At 39.1% G+C, this 23,771-nt stretch overlaps 1 protein-coding gene and 1 long non-coding RNA gene across 4 annotated transcripts in view; one reads left to right on the top strand and one right to left on the bottom strand.

The window, feature by feature from the left end:
• fam49a (family with sequence similarity 49 member A) overlaps positions 1-23,735 on the top strand; it is a 31,279-nt gene extending 7,544 nt beyond the window's left edge. Inside the window, exons 2-13 of one of the 3 annotated variants that reach the window (XM_058612910.1) lie at positions 8,701-8,756; positions 14,098-14,177; positions 14,488-14,567; positions 16,876-16,997; positions 17,214-17,319; positions 17,486-17,622; positions 18,332-18,409; positions 18,694-18,810; positions 19,398-19,477; positions 20,479-20,605; positions 20,689-20,759; positions 20,859-23,735. In XM_058612910.1, the coding sequence (XP_058468893.1) occupies positions 14,495-14,567; positions 16,876-16,997; positions 17,214-17,319; positions 17,486-17,622; positions 18,332-18,409; positions 18,694-18,810; positions 19,398-19,477; positions 20,479-20,605; positions 20,689-20,759; positions 20,859-20,922 (975 nt within the window). In that variant the 5' untranslated portion in view covers positions 8,701-8,756; positions 14,098-14,177; positions 14,488-14,494 and the 3' untranslated portion in view covers positions 20,923-23,735. The remainder of the gene's footprint in view (positions 1-8,700; positions 8,757-14,097; positions 14,178-14,487; positions 14,568-16,875; positions 16,998-17,213; positions 17,320-17,485; positions 17,623-18,331; positions 18,410-18,693; positions 18,811-19,397; positions 19,478-20,478; positions 20,606-20,688; positions 20,760-20,858) is intronic. The other 2 variants (XM_058612911.1, XM_058612912.1) reach the window with 2 other exon arrangements.
• Positions 2,551-17,492, bottom strand: LOC131443357 (uncharacterized). Its single transcript, XR_009233605.1, has 4 exons — positions 16,859-17,492; positions 3,873-3,941; positions 3,539-3,673; positions 2,551-3,464 (listed from the first exon to the last, which is right to left on the bottom strand). It is a non-coding gene; the product is annotated as an uncharacterized LOC131443357 (long non-coding RNA).
• Positions 23,736-23,771: the final 36 nt, after the last annotated feature.

The following is a 23,771-nucleotide window of genomic DNA, read 5'->3' as shown; positions in this document are numbered from 1 at the left end:
CGCATCCCTAATGGTAAACATTGAACGTCACTGCCTTGTGGCTATTATTATGTTAAATTTGAGGTCTTTTACCATTTGTTACGCTTCATTTCACAAAGAGTTCTTAATCTTTCCATCCTACTGTCAGCAACAAGTGCAGAATGTATTTCCCAAACTGTCAAGGTTTTTAGAAAAGTGTAACGTGTAAGCCTCATACACTATGATTCAATAGAATAAATGCAGGATATGTTACAGACCTGACAACATATAGGGCAACTCTAGTTGAATGCTAAGAATTACTCCTATGGATGGATGACAAGTTTCAGAAGTGAATTCTACTGAATTAGCCTAAAATAAAAGTATAATTCACAAACAAAAAACTGTCCGTTTGATGGGATAAACGCTTCTCGCTCTTACCCTCAGTCAGTTGTGATAGTATTGCTTGACAGAATACTATCATACAAATAACATCACTTTGATTCTCTTGGGCATAGCCCCGCTAGCTTGCCACACCTTCCAGCAGAAAAGGAGCCTGTAGTGGTGGAGAATGGTTTGATGCCCTCACATACACTGTGGCTAACACTAGTTTCACACAAGTCAGTTTCACACAGACATGGTTGCCTTTTGTATCTGCAGTGCTGCTGACATGCAGGGCTTGGCAGAACAGAAGTGGCATTGAGAAAAGACGTAGGAGGAATTTTTACGCCTGGAGTCCCACTCTATGCAGCAATGGCCACTAGTAGCCAGACAGCCCTCTGCCCCCTCCTCCTATTTAAATACCAAATGCCCTCCCTAACTTTCCTACTTGCCTTTTGCCTTGATTTCTTTTCCTCCGTCTATTGTTCTTTTCATCATTCGTATGTGCCTTGGCAGTTTCTCCATCCCACTTTCTCTTTCTTAGCATTGACAGAAGCCTCTTTGAGTTGTTTACTATGTTCACTCACACCCCACCTCACCCCTTCATCCTCAGCTCTCCCCGTGCAGAAAAATATGACCACTGTGAGTTTTTGTCGCGGTCGCCTTTATCACCGTCTCTCCCTCTCTGTGCACCAGAGGCCAGATGTGGAGGGATAGTGGTGAGTCTGTAATGAGCAAGTGTAAAATAAGGCAGTAGGCCCAGCTGGCTGAGCTGGAGGGCACACAGAGCCAGCAGCTGAGCATTGCTGCAGAGAAAGAGACTCAGCACTGGGCTTTAGTGTCACCGACTTAAGTGTGCGTGATACTGTATTCGGTGCATGGTTTCGGAGTGAGAGCATTTTGGAGGGCATCGGGAGCACTTAAAACTTCACTGTGCCGATCTGTAAGTCCTGACTGCTAAAGAGATCTTCATTGTGTGCAGAGCGTTTAGAGAGCAGTTAGTAAACCATAACAGTTGAGTCCTGTGCTGCTGGTATGTGAAAGAGGCACAAGAGGCAAGGATAAAGGGCATGGGTGACACAACAGAGGAAAGTAAGGCTGCCATTGTGGTGGTGCTGTTCAGGTTTTCGCCGCAAGAGCCCACCCCTCTTGCCCTGCCTTCCAGAAGCACCCCACCGCCCCCCGGCCTGTGTCCATATTAGGGCAAAACTCAGCCAACCTCCCCTTGAGCTGAGCTCACCCCCCACCCATCCCTAAACACGCCTTGCTGTCACATTTGCTCCTGCAAAGGGAGCCTGAGGGAGACACAGCTCCCTTAACCCAATTTGAAGGCCTGTTTTCCTGGCCAGTCAAAACAGCAGAAGGATTTTAAAAATGGATGCAGGAAGCCAAGGCCGGTCAAGTTGAATGCATTTAAGTGTCGGCCTGATGTTTTTTTTGTTTTGTTTTGCTTTTTGAGGGCTAACACATAATAGCCTTATCTTGAGAAGAGATTAGTGCCTGCTCCAAAGTCCCTTAATAGTTTTATATGTGCATAGTTTGAGCGGTCTGCCATTCATAGAACATTTAATTATGTTTTGAAAGTACCAACCTCTTATTATTCTGCTCTAATGTGCTCATTCTGTCATGGCAGTTGTTACCTCCAATGTAGTTTGTGTAATTAGTACTTGGTAATCGTTTGCATAACTGCATGACGTCACAGTAACTGTCACAATAAATCTGGTGTAGTGAACACACCCAGGTTATGCCAGGCAAGAGGTCACTGACATGAGTATTATTGGTTTCCTCTTTACTTTTCCGAACTCATTGTGGTGAATGAAGTTCAGAAATTCAGTGGTTTTTATTAATTACGGAATATTTAAACATAAATGTCCATTAAAGTTGACAATAAACTGACAGACTGCTGGGTTACTGTAAAAGCAGTTGAGTTTGGATAACACTGTTGGTGAGAGACACGTAAGTTAAACAATTCATTTTTTGTCCACCAGACATTTTCCTAGAGATTACCCAACAGAGGTTATTTTGGGTTTTTGGTGTTGACTTTGGTTTCCTTTGGTTTATATAAAGTTTCTCTCAAAGGAAATGGATTTGAATTAACACAAGAACTATTGGGTGAGTGTGGAGTGTTTAAGAGGATTGAACATCAACTCCCACATTGACATGTGTTGTGGGTAGGCACACCGCGGTTGAAGTGCCATTGAAATAGTAGTCGTTAGAAGTAGATATCCAGTCACATAAAAATTTGAAAAAAGCAGAAAAGATCATTGCATTACATAGCAGTCATTTTTTTTAATACATAACACAGTTTGATGTCTTTGTGGCACTTTTAACAAAGTTAAAGATACATTCTTCAAATTCTTGTTGCCAAAATAAAGCTAGAACCAAAAGAAACAGAAACTAAAAAATAATGTAGTGGTACAGTTGACAAAGTGTGGTTATGCACCTTATGCTGCAAAGAAGTTCTCATAGCTCTCAGTATTATTTTTGACCTATTTACATTCTGCACATACCACATTGTTGTCTCTTTCTCAGGCAATTAATCTGTTATGTTTTTCTTAACAAGGATAGAGAAAGAGAACAACATGTACAAAGCAGAAGGAAGAAGAGGAAAGTCCAGATTTACTAGAGAGTTGTGACTCATGTTTGTTTGATTGACAGGTGCTTCAGTCTGTCACATTCAGTTGTGGTAGCTGATTTCAAACTTAACCCCACTTAAAGTGCAACTACTTTTGCAAGATTTGGAATTCGTTGCACTGCGGTGGCAGCAAGAATTTAACCCCCATCAAGACCCCAAAAAATTTGCCAACTTTTTTGTAAACTGAATTCTTCACTTGATACTTAACAAAATCGTCTTTTCAAGTTTTCCATATCTGATTCCTTTCCAAAGTGGCTGGTAAATGAATTCCAGAACTCTGCCAACATGGAGATACTTTTGGCTGTTGGTCATATTCCTCTGTCTGGGATTCACTGTTTGAATAGTGCCACAAGTGTTTTTAAAATGTATTTATTTTTGCATTGGCAGATTATTTTTCCTCAACATGATGAACACACAGAAGGCTTTTATTCTGCCAGGGAATGTGTTACTCAGGCCCAGGTTTTCTTTTCTGTTTCTAATGCATGCTTCTCAGCTTTAAAAAAAAAAAAAAAAAAAGCAATTACACCAACGTACACAAAGATGTTTTCTTACATTATTATATTTTACCTTTGAAAAGAGCTTTTGTTTGACAGTTGTTTGCCGAAGATGCTGAAGTATTTGCAGGAGTGTGACATCACTTTGACCCAAAGTGGAACCAGATTCCACAAACTGCAGATCAGGTTCAGCCGGCTTGGGGTTTTCCTTGTAGAGGGAAATTTTGTTTAGGACAACAATTATATATTATTGCTTACATACTGTATAATGAAAGAGCAAAAAGAGCAGATATGCAGAAATATTAACTAAAGAGGAACTGGGCTTTTTTAAAAGAATGGTAATCACATGTCACATGAAGCTGTGTAGTTTCACATGTATGAAAAAGGAACATAACAGTTTTACTCACCACACAGTCAGTATCTCTGCACTTCACAGTGACTGAGTAGACTGCTGCATTTCCTGTTCCACTGAGTGTCTGTTGATGAATGAAAGGTATTACCTGCAGAAGTATGACTCTTACAATTCTGTAGTTTCAAAGAAACACAAACCATGAGCCTGCTTTATACCCCACTTGCCACTTTGGAGAATCGTCACGTGACAAAACTTGCAAGTCATGCAACAAGGGAGAAAGGTTTCTATAATCTCTGTTGTCTGTGTAACCCCACACCTCTAGCCAGCGCTTTCACTTACCAATTCAGATCGTATTATCCTCATGGCAATGTCAGCATATTAGTGTCTATGTCTGTGCTACTTTTTCGGTTTTGATAATAAATGGATTTGGTGCCAGTATCCACAACACATGAAAATTCTACAGTTGAGCGACATGTGAGGAAAGTTTCAAATGATTCTTGTTTCCGTAATTTTCTGTCGTTCAGTGTGTTAATTTTTTCATGCGATAAAGAGTATAAATCAGGCTTTAGTGATGTCCCTGCTTCCCCCAAACACAGAAGTCACTGAGCTGTTTGGAATCCATCATCCATTCATCCGCTGTTGCCATGCAGAATGGAAGAACACCGTAGTTCTCTCTCTCATCACACACATACAGTGGTTGCAGTCTTCCAGCCCATTGAACCTCCATTAAGAGTTAACCCTAGTCTAACTCCCTAAGAGGGAGCCTGTAGAAGACCTAAAGTCCACCACACACACTCTCTCAGAGAGACTCATTCCACTCATTGTGACATAGAGGCTTTTGCCCTCAGAGATGTGTGCTCATATGAACACACTGACACACATTTGCTTCTTGTTGGCAAACGCGAGTTGGGTTGGTCTCATCTGGGACCTCGTGCTTATTCCTTCCACAAAATTGCACATCATCTCCTCTTGCGTGACTGGGCGCCATGTTGGAAATGTGCATTTTCCAGTGGAGATGATGCTCATTCATGTAAATAATTGATTCACAGGTTCACTTTTGAATGTCTGTGAGCATCAGCAGCTGTCACGCTATTCATGTTTTATGCCAAGGCTCCCTTGTCTCACTTTTATGGCGGGTATAATGGAGGAGCAACAGCTGGTTTGACTGTGAAAGCAGAAACCTTTGGTCATTTTATGCTAACCGTTTTTCCCCATTGCTGAGGTTTTAATCCTCATTAAAATGCAGTAAGTACACGTTGTATGCATTTATCAGTTTTGTTCCAGTATAGGGCTGAAACTATTTTAATAGTCATCAATTATTGACGATTGCTGTGATAGTGGTGGACACAAATGAGCTTACAAATTCTCCTAAACTGAAGATCATAACTCCAAACCATCTGAAAAGCGTGTGGAAGTATTTCTGGTTCTATGGTATCGATGACAAAGTAAAGATCAAACAGAGCTAACAGAGTTGGCGGAGGCATCTGTTGTTACGCTTGTCACTCTCAGCAGAGATGTAGAAAGAGAGATGAAAGATGTGTGGTGTGGTTGACAGTTATCAACAATTACATTCATTCATTTTATCATAATTTTTTGTTTTCCATCCCAACACCTGGACTATGCATATCTACCAACGCTGAATCAATTACCAGTGGATTTAAAAAAAATAACAACGTAAAAATTATGTTTCCCTAATCCTCTGGTTACTGTATTTTGTAGCTCTTCACATTAATTATCAGTAGAAATTTGGTCTTGATCCAAAATGGATCGTGGCCTCTTCCTCTCCTCAGGAAAGAGATCTTTTGACTCAGCACTGACACAACAGTTCAACTGTATAAGTCTTCACTGTGTCATTTTGTGTTCGGAAGCATTGTATTTCCCATCTGAGATGGCCTTGATGACGTTGTATTTTGTTGATTCTACTGTCTGCTCTCAAGACAAATGTCCTCTGACTTTGTCTCTTTGTATCTAAGTACTCGGGATATTACTTCACTAAATTATTTTTTCCTTTACCTGGCATTTGTGAAAAATATTGAGAGGGACCCACAATTAGTTGGAAATGATTTATGAATACATTTCAAAATGATGTCATCAGCTTCCAGGCATACAACAGCACTCAAACATTTAGTGTTGAGTAGTTATTAGGGCTGTCTGCAACTAATGATTATATACATAATTGATTTATCTGATGATTATTTTCTCAGTTAATTATTTGTTTGATCCAAATAATGTCAGAAATATTGATCAGTTTTCCCTAACGATGTTTGTCATTGATGTATTGTTTTTTTTAATCATAGCAGCCCTGTTTATAATATTTGCATGTTGATGTTTTTGTTTGTAAGAAAATCAAACTTCACTCTAGATTGTAATATGTGTTCAGTGATTTATTAAGTACTCAGTGGCTTGAGGCTAGTGTTATCAGCACACTGTGAAAACACAGCTGATATGAGAGGTAGATAAGAGGATCTCGTGATAGTTCAGTTTATTAGACCCAGTGAATTATGGGATATGGAGTCTTTTGTCATTGCGTGTAAACTACGGCTGTAGACATTAGGTCGGACATTCACTGAGGTCTGACAAAGTCAAGTTGTGCATGTTTCTTCCATGTGGTACATGAAGGGAAATCGTTCAATGCACCCTTGTTTCACTATATTTTTTTAATTCACTGTTCATTCCCTTCAGCAACCCTGGAGTATTGACTTGATAAGAAGGAGGTTGTTGTATCTTATTTAGATGCAAAACCTTCTACTTATACTTTTTCACATATAAAATATTTATCCAGGAGTTCTCATTTCTGTTATTTTCTCATCTTCATGACTCGCCTGCAGTCTGTCACTCCCTCCACCCATCACGTTTGGCATCTGAACACCAGAAGTGACAACAGCTTGCATCACGAACCTTCCCTTTTTCTTAACAGCTAACATTAATGAAAAAAGTGTACACGTGTGTTACACTCTTGTCAAATGCATACACTTCCCCTGTTTCATTGAACATCCCTGCTGGCACCATGGAAACACAACTTTAAGACGAGACATGGCAGGCGAGATGCATGGCTATGCACAAAAGTTGCTCGGTGGAAACGAGGAATACATCGCAATAATTATAAACATAAACCTCTCTTTAAAGAAAAAAGATGCAAAAGTGCATAGTCTTCCCTGGATTTCTAAGATTCTTATTCTGTCAGTATCACGTTACCTGCATCATTTCAACTCACTGACTAAAATGGTCTGATTAAGACCAGGCAAACAATGGTTTCAGAGCCTGGCAACACAACACGTTGATTATAATATACAGTAATGGAAATGAAACCTTTGCACTCATTTACCATATTAACAAAACTTCCTACCGAAAAGTAATGTCATCATAACCCAAACTCAATTAAATGTCATTCCAGCAGAACATATTTGTAAAATCAACTTAACTACTGCTCACATGCTTTAACAATACTTTTTATGGTGATATTGACCTCACAATAGTCATATTTAATAACTCGCAACGGTGCGTACAGTAGCAGGCCTGTATTATCATCATTATTATGCATGCTGTTGCTATGGGGTCCTTGGAAAATTCCATTCCTATTCTCAGTAGATGTTTCCTGAAAAACATGTTTATTTTTTAGGAGTCTGCATTCACCTCCTGACTCTCTGTCTGGCTCCGCTACCTGCCAGGGTGACTGACAGATTTACTGACCGACTCCTGAACTGACAAAATGTGGCTTGCTTCTGAACTGGTTGGCTCACAAGGCTAACCAACTGGTCCATATGATAGGCTAGACTGACTAGCTAAGGCTGCTTTTTAGTCTGCAAGAATGACTGCTAACTGATTCTGTAAATTGCTTAATCATATTCAGTGTTATTGTGTTAATGAAGCGCACTGCCTGATGACATCTGTCAGTCCGGCTGGAAATACAGAGGAAATCCACTGAGCCGTTTTGACAGAAAGAGGAAAGTGGAGTGAAAGGGAGAAAGAATGTGATGAGGAAAAGAAAAGGGGAGGAGAGAAGGGGATTATATGTGGATACATAAGTGGAAGTAAAGAGGAGAAGTTAAATGTGTCATGAGTGAAGTGGGTGTGATGGTGACGTGTCGCTGCTCATCAACACTCATTCTGTGCTGTCCACATGGTGTTTTGGCAAATAGATGTTACAGAAGGTGTGCGTTTGTGTGCGTGTGTGTGTGCACACGTGTTAGCGCTGCAGAGACTAGTTAATAAATATTTGCCAACTATTTGATTATGATGATTGATTAATTGGGTTGAAGTGGAGAATTTCCCACTGACAAATTGATATCTGATGAAGAAACACAAATTAAAGTGTTTCTCATAGGTTTGGCTGAAGCACCAATGCTTATTCAACACAAAGGAATATTCGAATAATCCGGCCAAATATCCAAACAGCATTTTTGCTTAAAGTGCCCATCCCTAGTTATACAACATGAATAATCTGATTAATGACCTTCACTTATTCCTGTTGGTCTTCATCATCTTTGGCTGAGCAATAAATGTCACACTGAATGAGCACTACCCTAGTTTTTAACTAAATCTATTTATTTTATTGCCTCACCCTGCGGGGACTTGCAGTGCACTAGATCCCAGTGACTGTTAGCAGCTCCAGCTTGTCACAGGACATTTAATACTCCAGTGAGTATAAAGGAGACAGAAGCTTAATCAGCTGTATTTAGGATATAACAGAGAGTGGTGTCTATTTCACTGCTGAATAATTTAGTGGCGTATTTAGAGATGGGAGCAGGTTCGTAGTTAGCTTGTATGTCTGAAGAAAAGGTGGTTTGTGAAGTTGAAAGTGGATACCGTCTGGTTCTGACCAACAAACATGCAAACATTCATTTTGAATATGATTTCTTTTTTTTCTCTCTCGCCTTTTTCAGAGACCAAGAAAGAGCGGATGATATAGACAGCAACCACAGTGCAGCCACCAGAGAAGGTAAAGGAATAACACACACATGCACACTTAACAAAGAAAAAATGAATCAAACTAGTGTAGTCATGTTTGTTTAATACGCTCTAAGCTGCCACTGACGCACATCATCCCTGTAACAATGCTGTGGTTTAGGTGATTACAGCAGGGATTAGCCTGCATTTTCTCATCTAAGCCCAAAAACTTTCTCTTTCTCTCTGCGGCTACTGTTTGTCCTGAGGGCTGACAAAAGCATCTGATTTAAAACTTATCAAAGGCTACAACCTCAAGAAGTCTACCTCCAATTTAGCAAATTAACGAAAAGCTCTGTTTACGCTTACTTTAAATTTCAGTTTCACCTCATTGTCAGTCTAATTGAACAAATCCCTGCTCTTCGTTTTCCGTTAGTAGTATTTTCTGAACAAGGCAAACAACTGCACAGAATAAGTTCCCTCTCTTGTTTACAATGGCACATGCCCAGTGTTGCAGAATGATATACATGTGGCATGAAGCTGAAACGCCTGTCTGGACCTTTTTGTTTTGAAAACAAATGAAAATGAATTAGTTTGGATGTGGCCAAAGCATTTTAGGTAGTCAGAGTGAACATCAGTCTCTCAGCATCTCCTCCTCTACTGAGTAAAATCACAGTTATTGACGAAGTTCCACAATCCACAGATCGGTCTGTCTCGCATGACGTAAACTAAATCTCTGATGCTTTTCTTGTGGACAGAGTTGACAAATGGAAGATTATAAATGGAAGAAAAAGTGAAAAACAGTGTACCGTGAGCATAACCCACAAAAAATCCCTGTGGAGTTTCCCTACAAACAAACTAAAGCTCTGTTTACGTCCAGTGTTTCTCACCAAAACACAGTGAGGCCAAACAAACACTTCGACTCCATGTTTTTTTTCTCACATTGAACATGTGCAAGTCAATTATTTGCCATTTATGTTTTTTTGATTTAATGTCATGTTTCTTGTACGTGTGTGTTTTTCAAATAACTGTAAATGAAAATGAAAACTGAAGTATGTAATGATTTGGGTACTTTGCTGTTCCTGTTCAACTGAAGACAGAAACACTGACCGTAGATGTGAAAATACTTTTGACATCTAGATATTTTCCCCTCTTTATTTAAAATCAAATATTAAACCTTGTAAAAACATGACAAATGACGTTCACGATTGGAAGAACAAGAAAAGAAAACTATTGTTGTTTTTTAAATAAAGCAGGGGGTAACCCAGAGACTGCTGCAGGTCGTTTGACATGCATGTTTTTACAGCAGCAGGAATGTTCAAATTTATGTAAAAGGAGGACAGTGGGATTATTTCTGAGGGAGTGGGATTATTCTGTCACTGGAAAGGGAGGTCACTGATCAAGACAGACAAGTTGACTAACATGGAAATGAAGAGTTCTTCACACGTACAATTCGCCATTTGGGCCTAGAGACGGATTTGAAATTTTGATTTATAGCTTAAAAAAGATATTGGGGGGAAACTGGGGGAGTTTTTGTGTCTCTCTTTGATTTGGAGAAGTCTCATTATATCATGTCCACTTCCTTAAATTTAAAAGGGAGTATTTATTTGTTAAATGGACAGTTTTAGTTTTGCGCACAGAATAATATTCATACGTCCTATACTGAATGTGGTATTTCACTTTACTTACTAACACGTCAGCTGATGCTGTAAATACTACGGGAAAGAGGAAAGTCAAAGTTTCCATTCTCTGTCCAACCATATAGATAAGTGATTGTGAAAGAGGAACCAGACAGACAAGAAAATTCCCTGCGTGATTTTTCCTTCCCTGTCTGGTACGAAGATTTAACATGAAAGGCTACAGGCGGAGAAACTCTTGCATATCAGAGCGGTTTATGAGTCTATAAAGTTCAGTCAATGTGAAAGCACAAGAAATACACAGCAGTGAACCATTTGCTTGACTGTGCATTTGCCTTATCATGAGTTGGTCTCTTGTCGGTTTTCTCTTCAGAGTCTTCCAACTGTAGCTTTAAGCACATCAGTGCTAAACCATTTAATTACACAGAATTACATTACTTAAGTTCCAGATGAAGTTGGGAGTCTCTCTGCATACTCTCTGATTATCTCTCACTATTTTGGACTCGTCATTTAAAAGTTGTTAGTAGCTTTAAATTAAATTCCCCATCCAATCTCTTGACCTGTGTTTATCTCGGGTCAAGACGAGGGTTTTGAAGCAGGGTCAGGTGAAGTGCTTTTGCTTGAAGCTATTCGGTTAACGCATCAGTCCTGCCTGCTCCCTCTACTATCAACTGTGAACAAGTGATTCTCTGAATATTTAATGCATGACTCTGCAAAAGCCAAATTAATCCCTTTTTAACAGTGGAGAGTGCTGGTCATTTCAATAATTTATGGCTGTGGTTTATTCAGATGTGTCACTCAGTTATGAGGACTAGTAAAAACTTAACCTAACAACTTTTTCAATGTAAAAAGACCTTCTTGACTCTTTTGCTTCGACTATTCAACAAAAATAGTTATCATGGCAACAAGCTGTATGGTACATTTAGCTGTGAGTAAATAAACACGAGAGAGTGAGGAGAACAGAATGTGAATAATTGCTGCACATAAACAGATTTACAGTTTGTTGTTTTCTATTGTTTATAGCCAGTTAGCACACAAAAACAGTTGTCATTATTATGTCATCATGGAACTCTTTTTACTGTGCTGCTCTGAGTTCATCCAGTATTTTCAGCTTGTTCAGAACAAACCCCCGCTGTCTTTTGTTTTCTTTTCATCTTGACGTCGTTTGAGAAGAGAAAGCAGCTGGATCTGGTTTGTTTACCTCCAGTCAAGTGTCAAACGATGTTACTGGAGGCTTGGATTTGCATACACATTAGCATATTTTTACTTGCTTGACATTTTTTGGTCAGATTATGTATAAATCATGGTTTTCCCTGTTTAGATGTTGCAGTTTTGCCTTGCATTACAAAAGCCATGAACTTGGTGCTGTGTAGCTAAATTTGAATGACATCACCGCAATTATCAACTTTCCCTGGTGTTTCTAAACCAGCTGGTTAGCTATGTTAACACACCCAAACACACACACACGTTTGCACTGCTACAGTATTCTTCTTAGGACACTGAATGGACTTCCAACACAAAGCGTTATCCCTAACCTTAACCTAACCACAATTCAAACTTAACCAGTTCCTCACAAATTAGGTTTTGCCTCATTAGGACCAGGTTGTGGTCCCATGAGGACTACTGGCCCTGACAAGGTCGGTGTTTATGCCTGGAAAAGTCCCCAAAATACAAGTACATACACACTCAGTAAGAGAGAGAGCTTTGATTTAAGACTATAAAGAAGTTTTTGTATAGAGACTGAATAATTGATTCCCGGCAATGTGAAAGCAAATCACATTTACCTTCAGGGTTTCTTTCATAATGTTGAAAATATGAGACTTGTTTACTGTGACATATTTTCCCCTAATGACTGAAAAAGAATTTCAAAAATGTCCTGAAAGAGGAAAAATCACTTTCAGTCAAAAGTTATATTGTTTTTGACAGAACATTTACTTTTCCCTCATCTGTGGCCTTTCAAAAAATAAAAATAAAAACTCCATGAGATGTTAGTGGGACATTTTTGTCACTGATGGAACTGGCTCTCAGTTGAATTGTTGAATGGTAGCTGCAGGTAGCAGCAGTTGTTTGGCTGAAGATTAAAGCAGGTGAGGTTCTTGGGGAACTTGTCGCCGCAGGTTAGAATTTGGAAAAGAGGAAAAAAAATCCAGCTGCTGCAACACATGTGCCAACATGACACCATTACAGTGCAAACTGAATCCTGTCAGTGAAATGTTAAAAAAAGAAATGAACCAGCACTGCCCCCTGCTGGGTTCTTACAAGACTGCGGTAGCATGTACACTAACCGAGTGTGGAGAGACTTCCTTAGCTGAACATGCGTCTGATGTTTCAAAGTTGCAGCATCAGTTCATGTGGGCTGTCACATCTGTATGCATTTTTGAGAATGAGGAATCATTAACCACAACTGTCTGAAACAAGACGGGCACTTGGTAGAAGCTGTGCAGAGAAATCCAGTGTGATTATCATGTGCAGCTGCAGTACAGTGTCTCTTTTGTTGTTACTTCACGCCACATCATCAGTCAAGAGGAAGTGGGGTGTGAGAAGAAAATTCTTCTCTGCACTGTATCAATCTGTCACGCAAGATTCTTACATTTTACAGACTCGAATAACAAGCTTCTATTCCCAACTAAGGTTAGGCCTGGTTCACACCGGCATGTGTGTCTGCTGTGTCTTGCTCCTGTGCCTCCCCACACCCACCAGTATGTTTGTGTCCATCTGAGTAAACAAAAATCCCATGGCGTTTTAGAATCAGAGAGAATCTGCCCTTTACCTGATATAATTATAACCTACATCAGGTTTTCCTGTAGTTGTTGCTCCACTTTCTCCACAAAACGGTTATAAAATATAATATTTCTGTTTAGATTCAGTCTAGACTCTAAAACGACTGTGAAAGGTTTTATGTAATATTGCCTATAGAATGTCAATACCATTAAAAGCAGGTTTGCTCTGTCTATTTTAGCTGGAAACTGTGCTTCATGTCATGCATGGAAATCTGAAATGGACCCCCACGACTGCAGTCTGTTAACATGGGCGCCAAAACTATAAAAAACATGAGGCAGAGTCCGATGTGAACTGGGCCTTAAACGGTCTCGGCATACATAACCTTGACAATATTGTGACGTTTTGCTTCAAACCGTAATCACGGCCTCCTGACTATTGTAAGTTTGAGGCCCGCTGTGATTACAGAGTTTGTGACCACCCGCCAAGACTCGAGAGAGAGAATTTCCCCAGGAAATTGCTACCTACACCTCCTGCCTTTTGCCTCCAATAAAACCTTTATAGAGTGTAACTGCCATTTTAGGACTCCATCCCTGTTTGGTTACGCTCAGAACAGCCTCAGTCCAACAGAGCAGAAGCAGAACCTTCTGAATTGTGTCACACATAACACATGCAGTACAATCATCAGCATATACTGTATAAAGTAGTTGGGTTTCTTTCTACAGGTTAAATGCACATGCCTGTCCTGAAGCAGGGTTGCAACTAAAATCCTGTTATCTGAAATGCATCAGCTGAACACTTATAGTTATTTTCTGGAAACACACAGGCTTTATTTACATGTAGAGATCAAATACACTGAGGTGTCTGTATTCAATTTGTGGGTCTCAATCATGTTTGTGCGATGAAGACAATTACATACTGTGTGAAGTTATCGTTGTCTTTGTTGTGTCATGTACTTTTATCTACACATTGTATGTAAAAATGTCTGCATTTATGTCTTCTTGTGTCTTGTGTTGTTTACCACTGTATTTTGACCATCAGGTTTGCTGGGATGGGTAACCTGCTAAAAGTCCTAACAAGAGATATAGAGAACTATCCACACTTTTTCCTGGACTTTGAAAGTAAGTCTGGCCAAGAAGTGGAACAGAGGGAGAAAAGATAAATGAAGTGGGGGGATGATGAACGACTCAGCTGTTTCTTTTCTGTTAGCAGGTTTCTGCTCCCGATGACAAAGCCATAAAGGAGTCTGCTTATGCTCCTGCCTTTTCTCCTCCCCCCCCCCCCCCTTTCTTTTTTCTTCTACTCAGTAATGACCTCCTGTTATTTCAGATCTGATCTTCGAGTAACGTTTGTTTTGATGACTTCTTAACATCACACGTACCTCTCTTCTTCCTTTCCCTTTCTTTCTGTCTGTTTATTTCTCTCTTGCAGAAACCAAATGGGGAATCTGTTAAAAGTGCTCACTTGCACAGAGCTTGAACAGGCGCCAAACTTTTTCCTTGACTTTGAAAGTGAGAACAGCTCATGCCTGTCTGTCTTTGTTAGGTCAACCCTTCCCCTTCCATACCCTGATATTCATTCCTTCCTTCATTCCTCTAAAGCTCTTGTTGGCTGCGGTTACTTGTCAAGGGTCAACCCATTCAACGATTGAATTGTTAACCTGACCCCTTTGATTGTGTAATGCTGCCTCTGAAGGCTGTTATTATAAACTATTATTGATTTCCACGTCAATTCTCTGTACGATAAGTTGAAGAATGGAGTTGACCCTTGACTTTTGCCGTCTGTCTTTACTAACTTGCATGTATGACCCTGTATGTTGACATGCAATAAGGCACATTTGATGCATATGTACTATATGTGGCATTATGTAGTTACTAACACATCAGGTCCTGTAAACACTGTAAAATGTTTTTATCTACATATAGCCTTGTTAAAACTGTAGTGTGTAACTTTTAAACATAAACAAATGTCCAAACTATTGTCAAATGAGTTCACACATTGCTGATTAAGTCTATCAGCTCCACACAACTCCCTGTTTTCTCAGTATAGCAGCGTTTAAATGTGTCATCCACTGACATCTCTGCACTGCACACAGGAAGTGATTTATATCAAGATAGACAGGCAACAACAACATTGTGCTAGTAAAGCGAGTCAGCTCCAAACTGAAAAAACTGAAAACACAAAGAAGTAACGTTTAAAAGTTTCAGAAATGAATTCCACTGGTCACTTCTTGACCCCTCCCACCCCTGCAGCACTGCTGTATACACACAAACACTCCCTCAGTCAGGTCTGATAGTATTGCTCGACAGTTTTCAGATGGACACAGCATACAATTGATGTTACATTGTTTCTGTTCACGAAGAAACAGAAGGATAACATCACCCAAAGTTATGCACTGCAGCTTTAATATCAGCGACTACTGCATCAAAGTATTTGATCAGCCACATTACATTACTGTTTTTAAAACACAGCAAATAAATCTACCTTAGTGTTTTTGTGAAAACCTCCCACAGAAAAACAAACAATACGCCTCCACTATGGCATTTCAGCCACACTCACAATGTAGCCAACCTCAGGCTTTGTTTGTTCAGCAAAGAGGAAATGATGGGTGTGGAAGGGTTTTTGAAATGCAAAACAGACCCCAGACGCAGCGTTTTAATGTCAGCGATGCTCTATATTTAGAGCTGTTGTTGTACAGTCTCACTCTCTGGGGTCATGATAGTCAAAGCTGTTATTCCGCCTGAAGACAACCTAAAATGAAAATTATATATGGAATTATGGAGCTCAAACACACACACATACACACAAAGTTTCCCAACAACTGAAGTAGACCAAGCTGTCAACACATTTTTAGTTTATTTAAAGGAATAAAGTTTCTGCAGAACCACGGAAACAATCAATGTCCTTATTCAGGCATGTGTGTTGTGTTCTTGCTGTAATAATGCAGGGAATATAACAGTAAACTTGACTGCAGGCTGCAGAGCCCTGTAGATTAGACTGAACAAAAAATCAGTTATTCTCACATAGTAAAATTCCATGAATATTATGAACCCGACTTTGAACACATGACTTCATTTTGTTTGCACGGCTCATGAAGAAGATTCTGCTGTAGTGTAATGTCTGTCTAAGAGCCTGCTGCAGCATGCTTTAGAATAAGATACCTGCAAACACATATACTGCTAAAATGACATACAACCTGGTGTATACTCCACTGCTCGCTCGTTTACTGTGAGCTGACATATATTGCTGCCTTGAAATAGTCTCTAAACTGTGAAACAGTGATACAGAAAATGCCTCCAGCTCCAAATGTATAGTTGCTGTGTGTGTGTTTTTGATAATGAATTATTAAACTGATGTGGAGCTTTTAAGTTTACAGCAGAATTCTCTCACAGGTTATTGGCACTGTGGGCGCTCGAGGCAGCACATTAAAACAGCTGACTGTGGATAAACTCGTATACTTTGCTGTCTGTAGAAATTTCACCCACACACAGTTCTTTATGCCGAATATTCTTATCTACTCGTCTTCTAAACAATCACATGACCAAAATCAAATAAACACAGATTTAATTTTAATGGCACAAAATGAATGTCTGTTTCCCCCGGCGTCTGATCATGATGATTACAAATGTTACGAATATTAAACATGCAGTTCTGCAATATTAAGTTGGACAATCAGATCTGTGTAATAATAATAATTCATCTCAAGGGCTTTATAGCTTTGTAATATGTGCGTATGCATAATCACAGCTCAGGCTTACTGTCGTGATGTGATTCTGTGTGTGTCTGTGTGTGTGTTACTCACATGTGTTTGTCTGTTAGATGCACAGCCCACAGAAGGAGAGCGAGACGTGTGGAACCAGGTGAACTCCGTCCTGCAGGACTCTGAGAACATCCTGTTGGGCCTGCAGGCGTACAAAGGCGCCGGCCAAGAGATCAGAGATGTAAGGAGTGTACAAACAACACTTACAGCAAATAAGCAAAACAACACACTGCTTTCATGTCTAATTACAAGTAAATACAGTTAACTTTTTAAAGTATCTGAGTGTCTAACAAACACCAACACTGTTTAGATTCACATGGTCCACGATATTATACTGAAATTAAAGTATAATATAAATAAATAGAGATTTAAGGGTTTTTTGGGTTTTTTTCTCCAGGCAATTCAAAATCCCAGTGACCACATGCTGCAGGAGCGAGCCTGGAACTCCGTCTGCCCGCTGGTCATCAAACTCAAGAAGTTCTACAGCTTCTCTCTCAGACTTGGTACAAGTCAAATATAACACATTTAATCTGGGTTATTACACCTTCAGCCCACAGCCATGAATTAGTGAAAACACGATATTTCATTTTAATATCCGTTACATTTCACATCCCTTTAGTTTTGAAAGTGTGTTAAATGTGTGGCCGTGTGACGTGTGCTTGTCTGCAGAGGAGGCTCTGCAGAGTTTGTTGGAGTGCCTGACGTGTCCGCCCTTCACGCCTACACAGCACCTGGAGAGGGAGCAGGCACTGGCCAAACAGTTCGCAGAGATCCTGCACTTTACTCTGCGCTTCGATGAACTCAAGGTCTGCGGGGAAGACAGAGGGCTTTATCTCAGAAACACACACACACACACACAGACTCTGCTGTTTTTAGCTGATCGCTACTTCTCGCATAGACACACTGATTGTTTGCCTGACTAAATCTGGACTTTGAAAATACATGAAGTTTAATCATATTAGTCAAGTCGGATTAACTCACCCATTACTACTGCATGTATACCTTCGATGGTACCTAGAGAGGCCTGGGTGCTCTGCACATGCTCCACTGTTCCTGCTTCCAGGCTTTGATGTGAGCTGATGTAAGCTGTTCACAGAAGAAGAAAACAGTTAGAAATACTTTTCAGTTTCAGTGGTATTTTGCTTAATAATTTTAATTAATTTTGAGCTTTCAGCTCCTACAATGCGAGTATTTTCTGATTTCCTGGCTCCATATGACATTCAAACTGATTACGTTAAGGTTACAGACAAAACAAAGACATTTCGAAACATTTTGTGGACCAAACTACTGCTGGATTAATCAAGAAAATAAATGACAGATTTAAAGATTATGTAAAGAATGGTTAGGTGCAGGAATAACACATTTTCAGATGTAAGATCCAATCACAAGTGATCACTAGGTCACTTGTGATTGTGCTGCATTCAGGATGCATTTGAAAAGCCAGGACACATACTTGTTGTGTTGGATCCATTCTATTTGACAGTGACGGCTAACCGTGATGTTGTTTTCCTTCAGATGAGAATTCCTGCCATCCAGAACGACTTCAGCTACTACAGAAGAACGATCAGTCGAAACCGAATAAACAACATGAATGTGAGTTGGCAAGAAATTAAAGATCAGTATCCAGTCCAACAGCAGGCTTTGATTTTTCTGTACTTATTATCCCCAGTGATTTTCTGTCAGGAAAAGCACAGGAAACAAATATAGAATGACATAAGGAAACTTTATTCTTTTTTATGTTTGGGCAGAATCTAGAAAAACTGATCTGATGTTACTCGTTAAAAATTAAGCTGGTGCTGCCTCAGTTCTCTCTATAAAAGACAGATTCATGTGCATTTAATTAATGACCACGTTTTCATGCATTTCTTCCCCCACAGTTGGACATTGAGAATGAAGTGAACAACGAGATGGCCAACAGGATGTCTCTGTTCTACGCCGAGGCCACACCCATGCTGAAAACACTCAGCAACGCAACCACAAACTTTGTGACAGAGGTGTGAAAACCAACCGTTGTCTCACACTTATACATACTAATACATATTAACACACAGTGGAGGCGTCGACTGAAATGCTTCTTATTCACATTAAATGAGGCCGTGTCACACTTTATCAGACGACATCGTGGATGTGTTGCTTCACTTTTTTTTTTTTTCTCAGAACCAGCCTTTCACACTTCATTTTATACAATAATCCAGCTCAGGTAATGGCAGCTCAAATCACATTTATTATGTGTTTAAGCCCAAACAGCTCACCCTCCAGTCTGTGGATGCATATTGGACAGAGTGCACCCAACGGCACCAGACACCATGTTGCCGTAGCTTTATCACCATTATCTTCTTTTGCTACAAAGTCAGACATGACACACACCATCAAGCACTGAAGCGATGCATACGTTTAATACGTCTGAAATACCAGCACTGACACTGCCTGTAAAATTAAATGAGAAAAACTTAAATCCTGGCGACACCCAGTCTCCCTTTAAAATTAACACACATGCACACATCTATACTGATTAAGGACACATGTAGTTTATTGCAAGGACAATAAAGTCATTGTTCATAATGTGATTGTTTCTCTGTAGAATAAAACTCTTCCTCTGGAGAACACGACAGACTGTCTCAGCACCATGGCCAGTGTCTGCAAAGTCATGCTGGAGACACCGTGAGTAAACACACACAGCCAAACCTCCACTGACCCATTCATTAATGCTTCACCCTATCCTTAACCTAACCACAATACAAATCTTAGCCCTAAACTTAACCAGTTCCTCAGAAATGAGGTACTGGTTCATTAGGGTTTATGCCACAAAAAGTCCCAAAGAGATGACAAATACAAGCACACGCAGGGTTCATATGGGTGCTTGAAATTCTTGAAAATGGAATGTGTTTAAGGTTTGAAAAGCTGCTTCCATCATCAACTCTTGAATGCAATTTAAAGAAGTGAAATAATCATTTTAGATATATATAATTTAACACAGCTTTATGTGCTGGAAAAGTTTGAAAATGGTCAGTGAATGTGCTTGAGTTTGACCTTTTAAACAGTGGATGAACCCTGCTCACACAATCACAAGGTTTCTAATGCTCAGTCATGTGAGAGGGAATTTTTGAAAGCATTTAGACTTTAATATATGCACACACACAGATTGCTGGTCAGATCTATGATTTTTTTTTTTTTTTTTAAACTACAGGGTGAAGATTTTCAAACAGTCTTTGGCTTGTAACGTCACACTATGTGTCAGCGTCTCCTCTGTTTGCAGCGTTTGACGTCTGTCAAATTTGTGCTATTGTTCTTTTTTATTATACCAGAACAATTAGTGAGTTTTTGTCTATATCTCTACTACAGTTATGGTTATATCACCACCTGTTGACTTGGCATACCTTTTATTTGGTCATTTTAAATAGTAAATGGTTATTAAGCATTTTATTTCTAGTCTTGATGACCATTCAAAGCCGCTTTACACTTCAGTTTTGCCATTCACACTCTTTCATACAGTGCATCTTGTCACACATCTTTCATGCCCATTCACATGCCGCTGGGTTAAGTTTCGAGCCAGGAAACAAACCCACAACCTTCCAGTTAAAAGACAACTCGCTCTACCACTGAGCCACCTACGCCCAGTAAGTACGTGCTCTCTCCTGACTCCTGCCTTTCTGTGTTTCTAGAGAATATTCGAGTCGCTTCAGCAGCGAGGACACGCTCCTGTTTTGCATGAGGGTCATGGTCGGGGTCATCATTCTGTACGACCACGTCCATCCCAACGGCGCCTTCAACAAGTCGTCTAAGATCGATGTAAGAGACACACACACGCGTGTTTGTGATGCGGACTCTCGGCGTCTCTCAGCGTCTTCATTCTGTCTCTGTTTGGTTTCCAGATGAAAGGCTGCATCAAAGTCCTGAAGGAGCAGCCCGCAGACAACGTAGAAGGTCTCCTCAACGCCCTCAAGTAGGTTCACACTGTTTAAACACCTGCACACAGAGCAGCTGCACGGACGACGACAATGGCGACACTAACCCACTATGTTTAACGTTCACGTCTCTGCAGATTCACCACAAAACACCTGAATGACGAGTCCACTCCGAAGAACATCCGGACGATGCTCCAGTAATGTTTGCTCTTTTATAAACTATAATAGATATGAAGAGGATCAATGCTCTGACCTCAGATAAGATGTATATGTTTACATTATTTAAAGAAACAGACTCGATGTTCATACTTGTGTGGATTTGCATAGTCATTCCCTGCAGAACTTGTACCTAGCAACAAAATGAATCCCCCTCCTGAAAGCATCATGTGACTTGTCTTTACTGGTAACTGTCAAAGCACAAAATATCAATAACCATCAGCCTTATGTGCCACAACACTTGGAAACAAGTGAACAAGGCAGCAGAAGCTAAATGTCCTTAAACAAATCCTTTTTTTATAGCGTCGTGTACAGATTTAAGTCTGACTGAATTTTGTGTTTTTGAAGCAAAATAAATCTTCTTTTTTTTTCCTCCCTGAAATGGTGAAGTTAAATTCTGACAGTAAGTGAAGTTCTATCTTTCTGATTTAAAAAGGCAGAATATGAAACTAATCAGTGAATATTTCTGTGAAGGGCTAAATATTGAAGATAAGGGATTGATTGGTTTGATAAAATGGTCAAAGCAGTATTTTTCTTTGTTTCTCTCGCTTTGTGCAGCTGATTAAATATAAATCCACAATTAAATATTGAGTCAAATCCAGGACGTCACAGTTTGCTTTTGCGGACTGAATAGAAATACTAAGATAATGAATCACAGAAACAAATCAACCAAATGTGGCAGTGCTATGAATGATAACTGTGTGTTTTGGTGTGCTTTAAGTGGCTTTTTTTATATAAAACAGGAAATCAGTTTCTCAAAAAATAAACACCCAAAAAATCTTTAAGTTAAATAAATGATGTTTTGTTTTTTTAAATCTGTGTGTCCACCTGGGGGACTAATGTGAAATGTTGCCGAGTTATATTTAAATTGAGTTACACAACAGTTTCATTTATGATTCATCTGTTGATTTTTCTCAATTAAACCATCTACATTTTTTTATCCATTAAAATTGTGAAAAATGACAATAAACTTAAATGTTATTTGTCTGCAAACCAAAGATGTTCAGTTTACTGTCGTAGAGAAGCAAAGAAAGTATGAAGAAGCTGAAATCAGACAAAATTGATCATGAACTATAATTAATGTAGATTACTAAGCAGTAAATGTTGCACTGCTACCCACTTCTAATAAACTCATTGTCTTTTATTCAAACTAATTACATCATAACCTATAACCATCTCAGAATTTGCCTTAAAATTGGACTGTGTGTAAGAAACTTTGTCATTTTAAAGCCCGTTTCCTCACGTCCTTGTGTTACTGCTATGACACCACAGACTCTTGTGATTCCTGCTGCTCTAACACCTGCTAAAACTAACCTCCTTCACACGGTCAGACAATCGCTTCTGATGGTTTTACATTGTATAAAGTCACAGTTTTACTGTCACTGTAAATCTCATTGAAGGTTAGTGGATAATAACGAGTTTGTATTAAAGAATGCAACTAAGACAAATCAACAGGTTCTCATTTTGATTCTCAGCCAAGAAGCCTCATGAGATTAAAACCATATGTTCTGGTTATCCCCTCATCTGTTTGAAAAGGAAGTAATCTATTAACTGTTTCAGATTAGATAATGAAAATCAGACTGTTCTTTGTCCTCTAAGACCAACAATTAGTCGTTTGATCCATAAAATGTTGGTTTTCCAAACCTCAAAATTGTGATTTTCTCAAACATAATTTGTCCAAAAACCAACATAAATCTGTTTTTAATGATTTCTTTGTTATATGGAGCAAGGAAAGCAGAAAATATTCACATTTAAGAAGCTGGGGCGGATTTACAAAACATTATCAAATTAACGGATTAATTTTCAGCCCTACATTGATCTAAATGCAGTATATCATGATTAACATCAACGAATGTTGAATGCTGGTAGAACATGATTATGGATTTTGATTACATATTTTCTGGGTATTTAAGTAATTTATTGTCCAAGAATTCAAGATTAATTTTAATTAATAACTGCTAAAATGTAAGTATTTCTTTGGGGTAATACAGTAATACCTTACATAGGTCTATATTACTGTGTAATTCAATTAGGACATTTTCTGTAGTTTTAGTCAATAAATGCATTCATCATAGAACCTAGACACCCATTTTAGAGCCATTCAACTAGATCAGTTTTCAAACACTTTATTTTGGTAAAATTGTTGTCAAAGCTACTTTTCCAGAGAAACATCCGAGCATCCTTTTTTTTATTTATTTAACCATCTAAAGCTATGACCGTAATAACTTGCATCACTCCTGTAAATCAGTAGCATTTAACCTGTGAAGACATGTTGTTTTTCTCCATTAATAAACCCCTCACTGACCTGACATTAACACATCAATATATCAACGTTAAATTAACATGTCGGGCATCTATCGTTCATTTAAGACTTGTTAGTTTTGGATCCTCTTGTATTTAGTAATATATACGCCAGCATGTGTGAGTGTGAGTGTGTGATTGTAAGCCATACATTTGATGCTATGTTTCTCACGTAAAGAGTGTGAATGAGACTTAAAGTGAAGTGTACGTATGATACTGATATTTCTTTTGACTGAAGTGATTTTCTGAAAGAAACGTCACGTCGTCTGTCATGATTGATGTACACGAAGCTCCTCTCATGATCTGCTACTGTGTGTTGAATACTGAGAGAAAAAATGATGTTGATTTTGTTTGTGTTGGGTCTTAAACTGACAGCTATGTTTAATATTGTTGGAGTTCAAACTCGTCGTTTTTATATAGATTGCTTTGGCTTTTGTACTGCATTTTGAATGGGACAAAGTGGATTGGATGATAATAAAGGTGGTACATTTCTTACACCAGCTGTTTCCATTGGATTATTTATCAGATGTGGT

The sequence above is a fragment of the Solea solea genome, chromosome 17 (genome assembly GCF_958295425.1).
Source record: "Solea solea chromosome 17, fSolSol10.1, whole genome shotgun sequence".
NCBI classification, from domain to species: domain Eukaryota; kingdom Metazoa; phylum Chordata; class Actinopteri; order Pleuronectiformes; family Soleidae; genus Solea; species Solea solea.
This window is presented reverse-complemented; position numbering and strand designations above follow the sequence as displayed.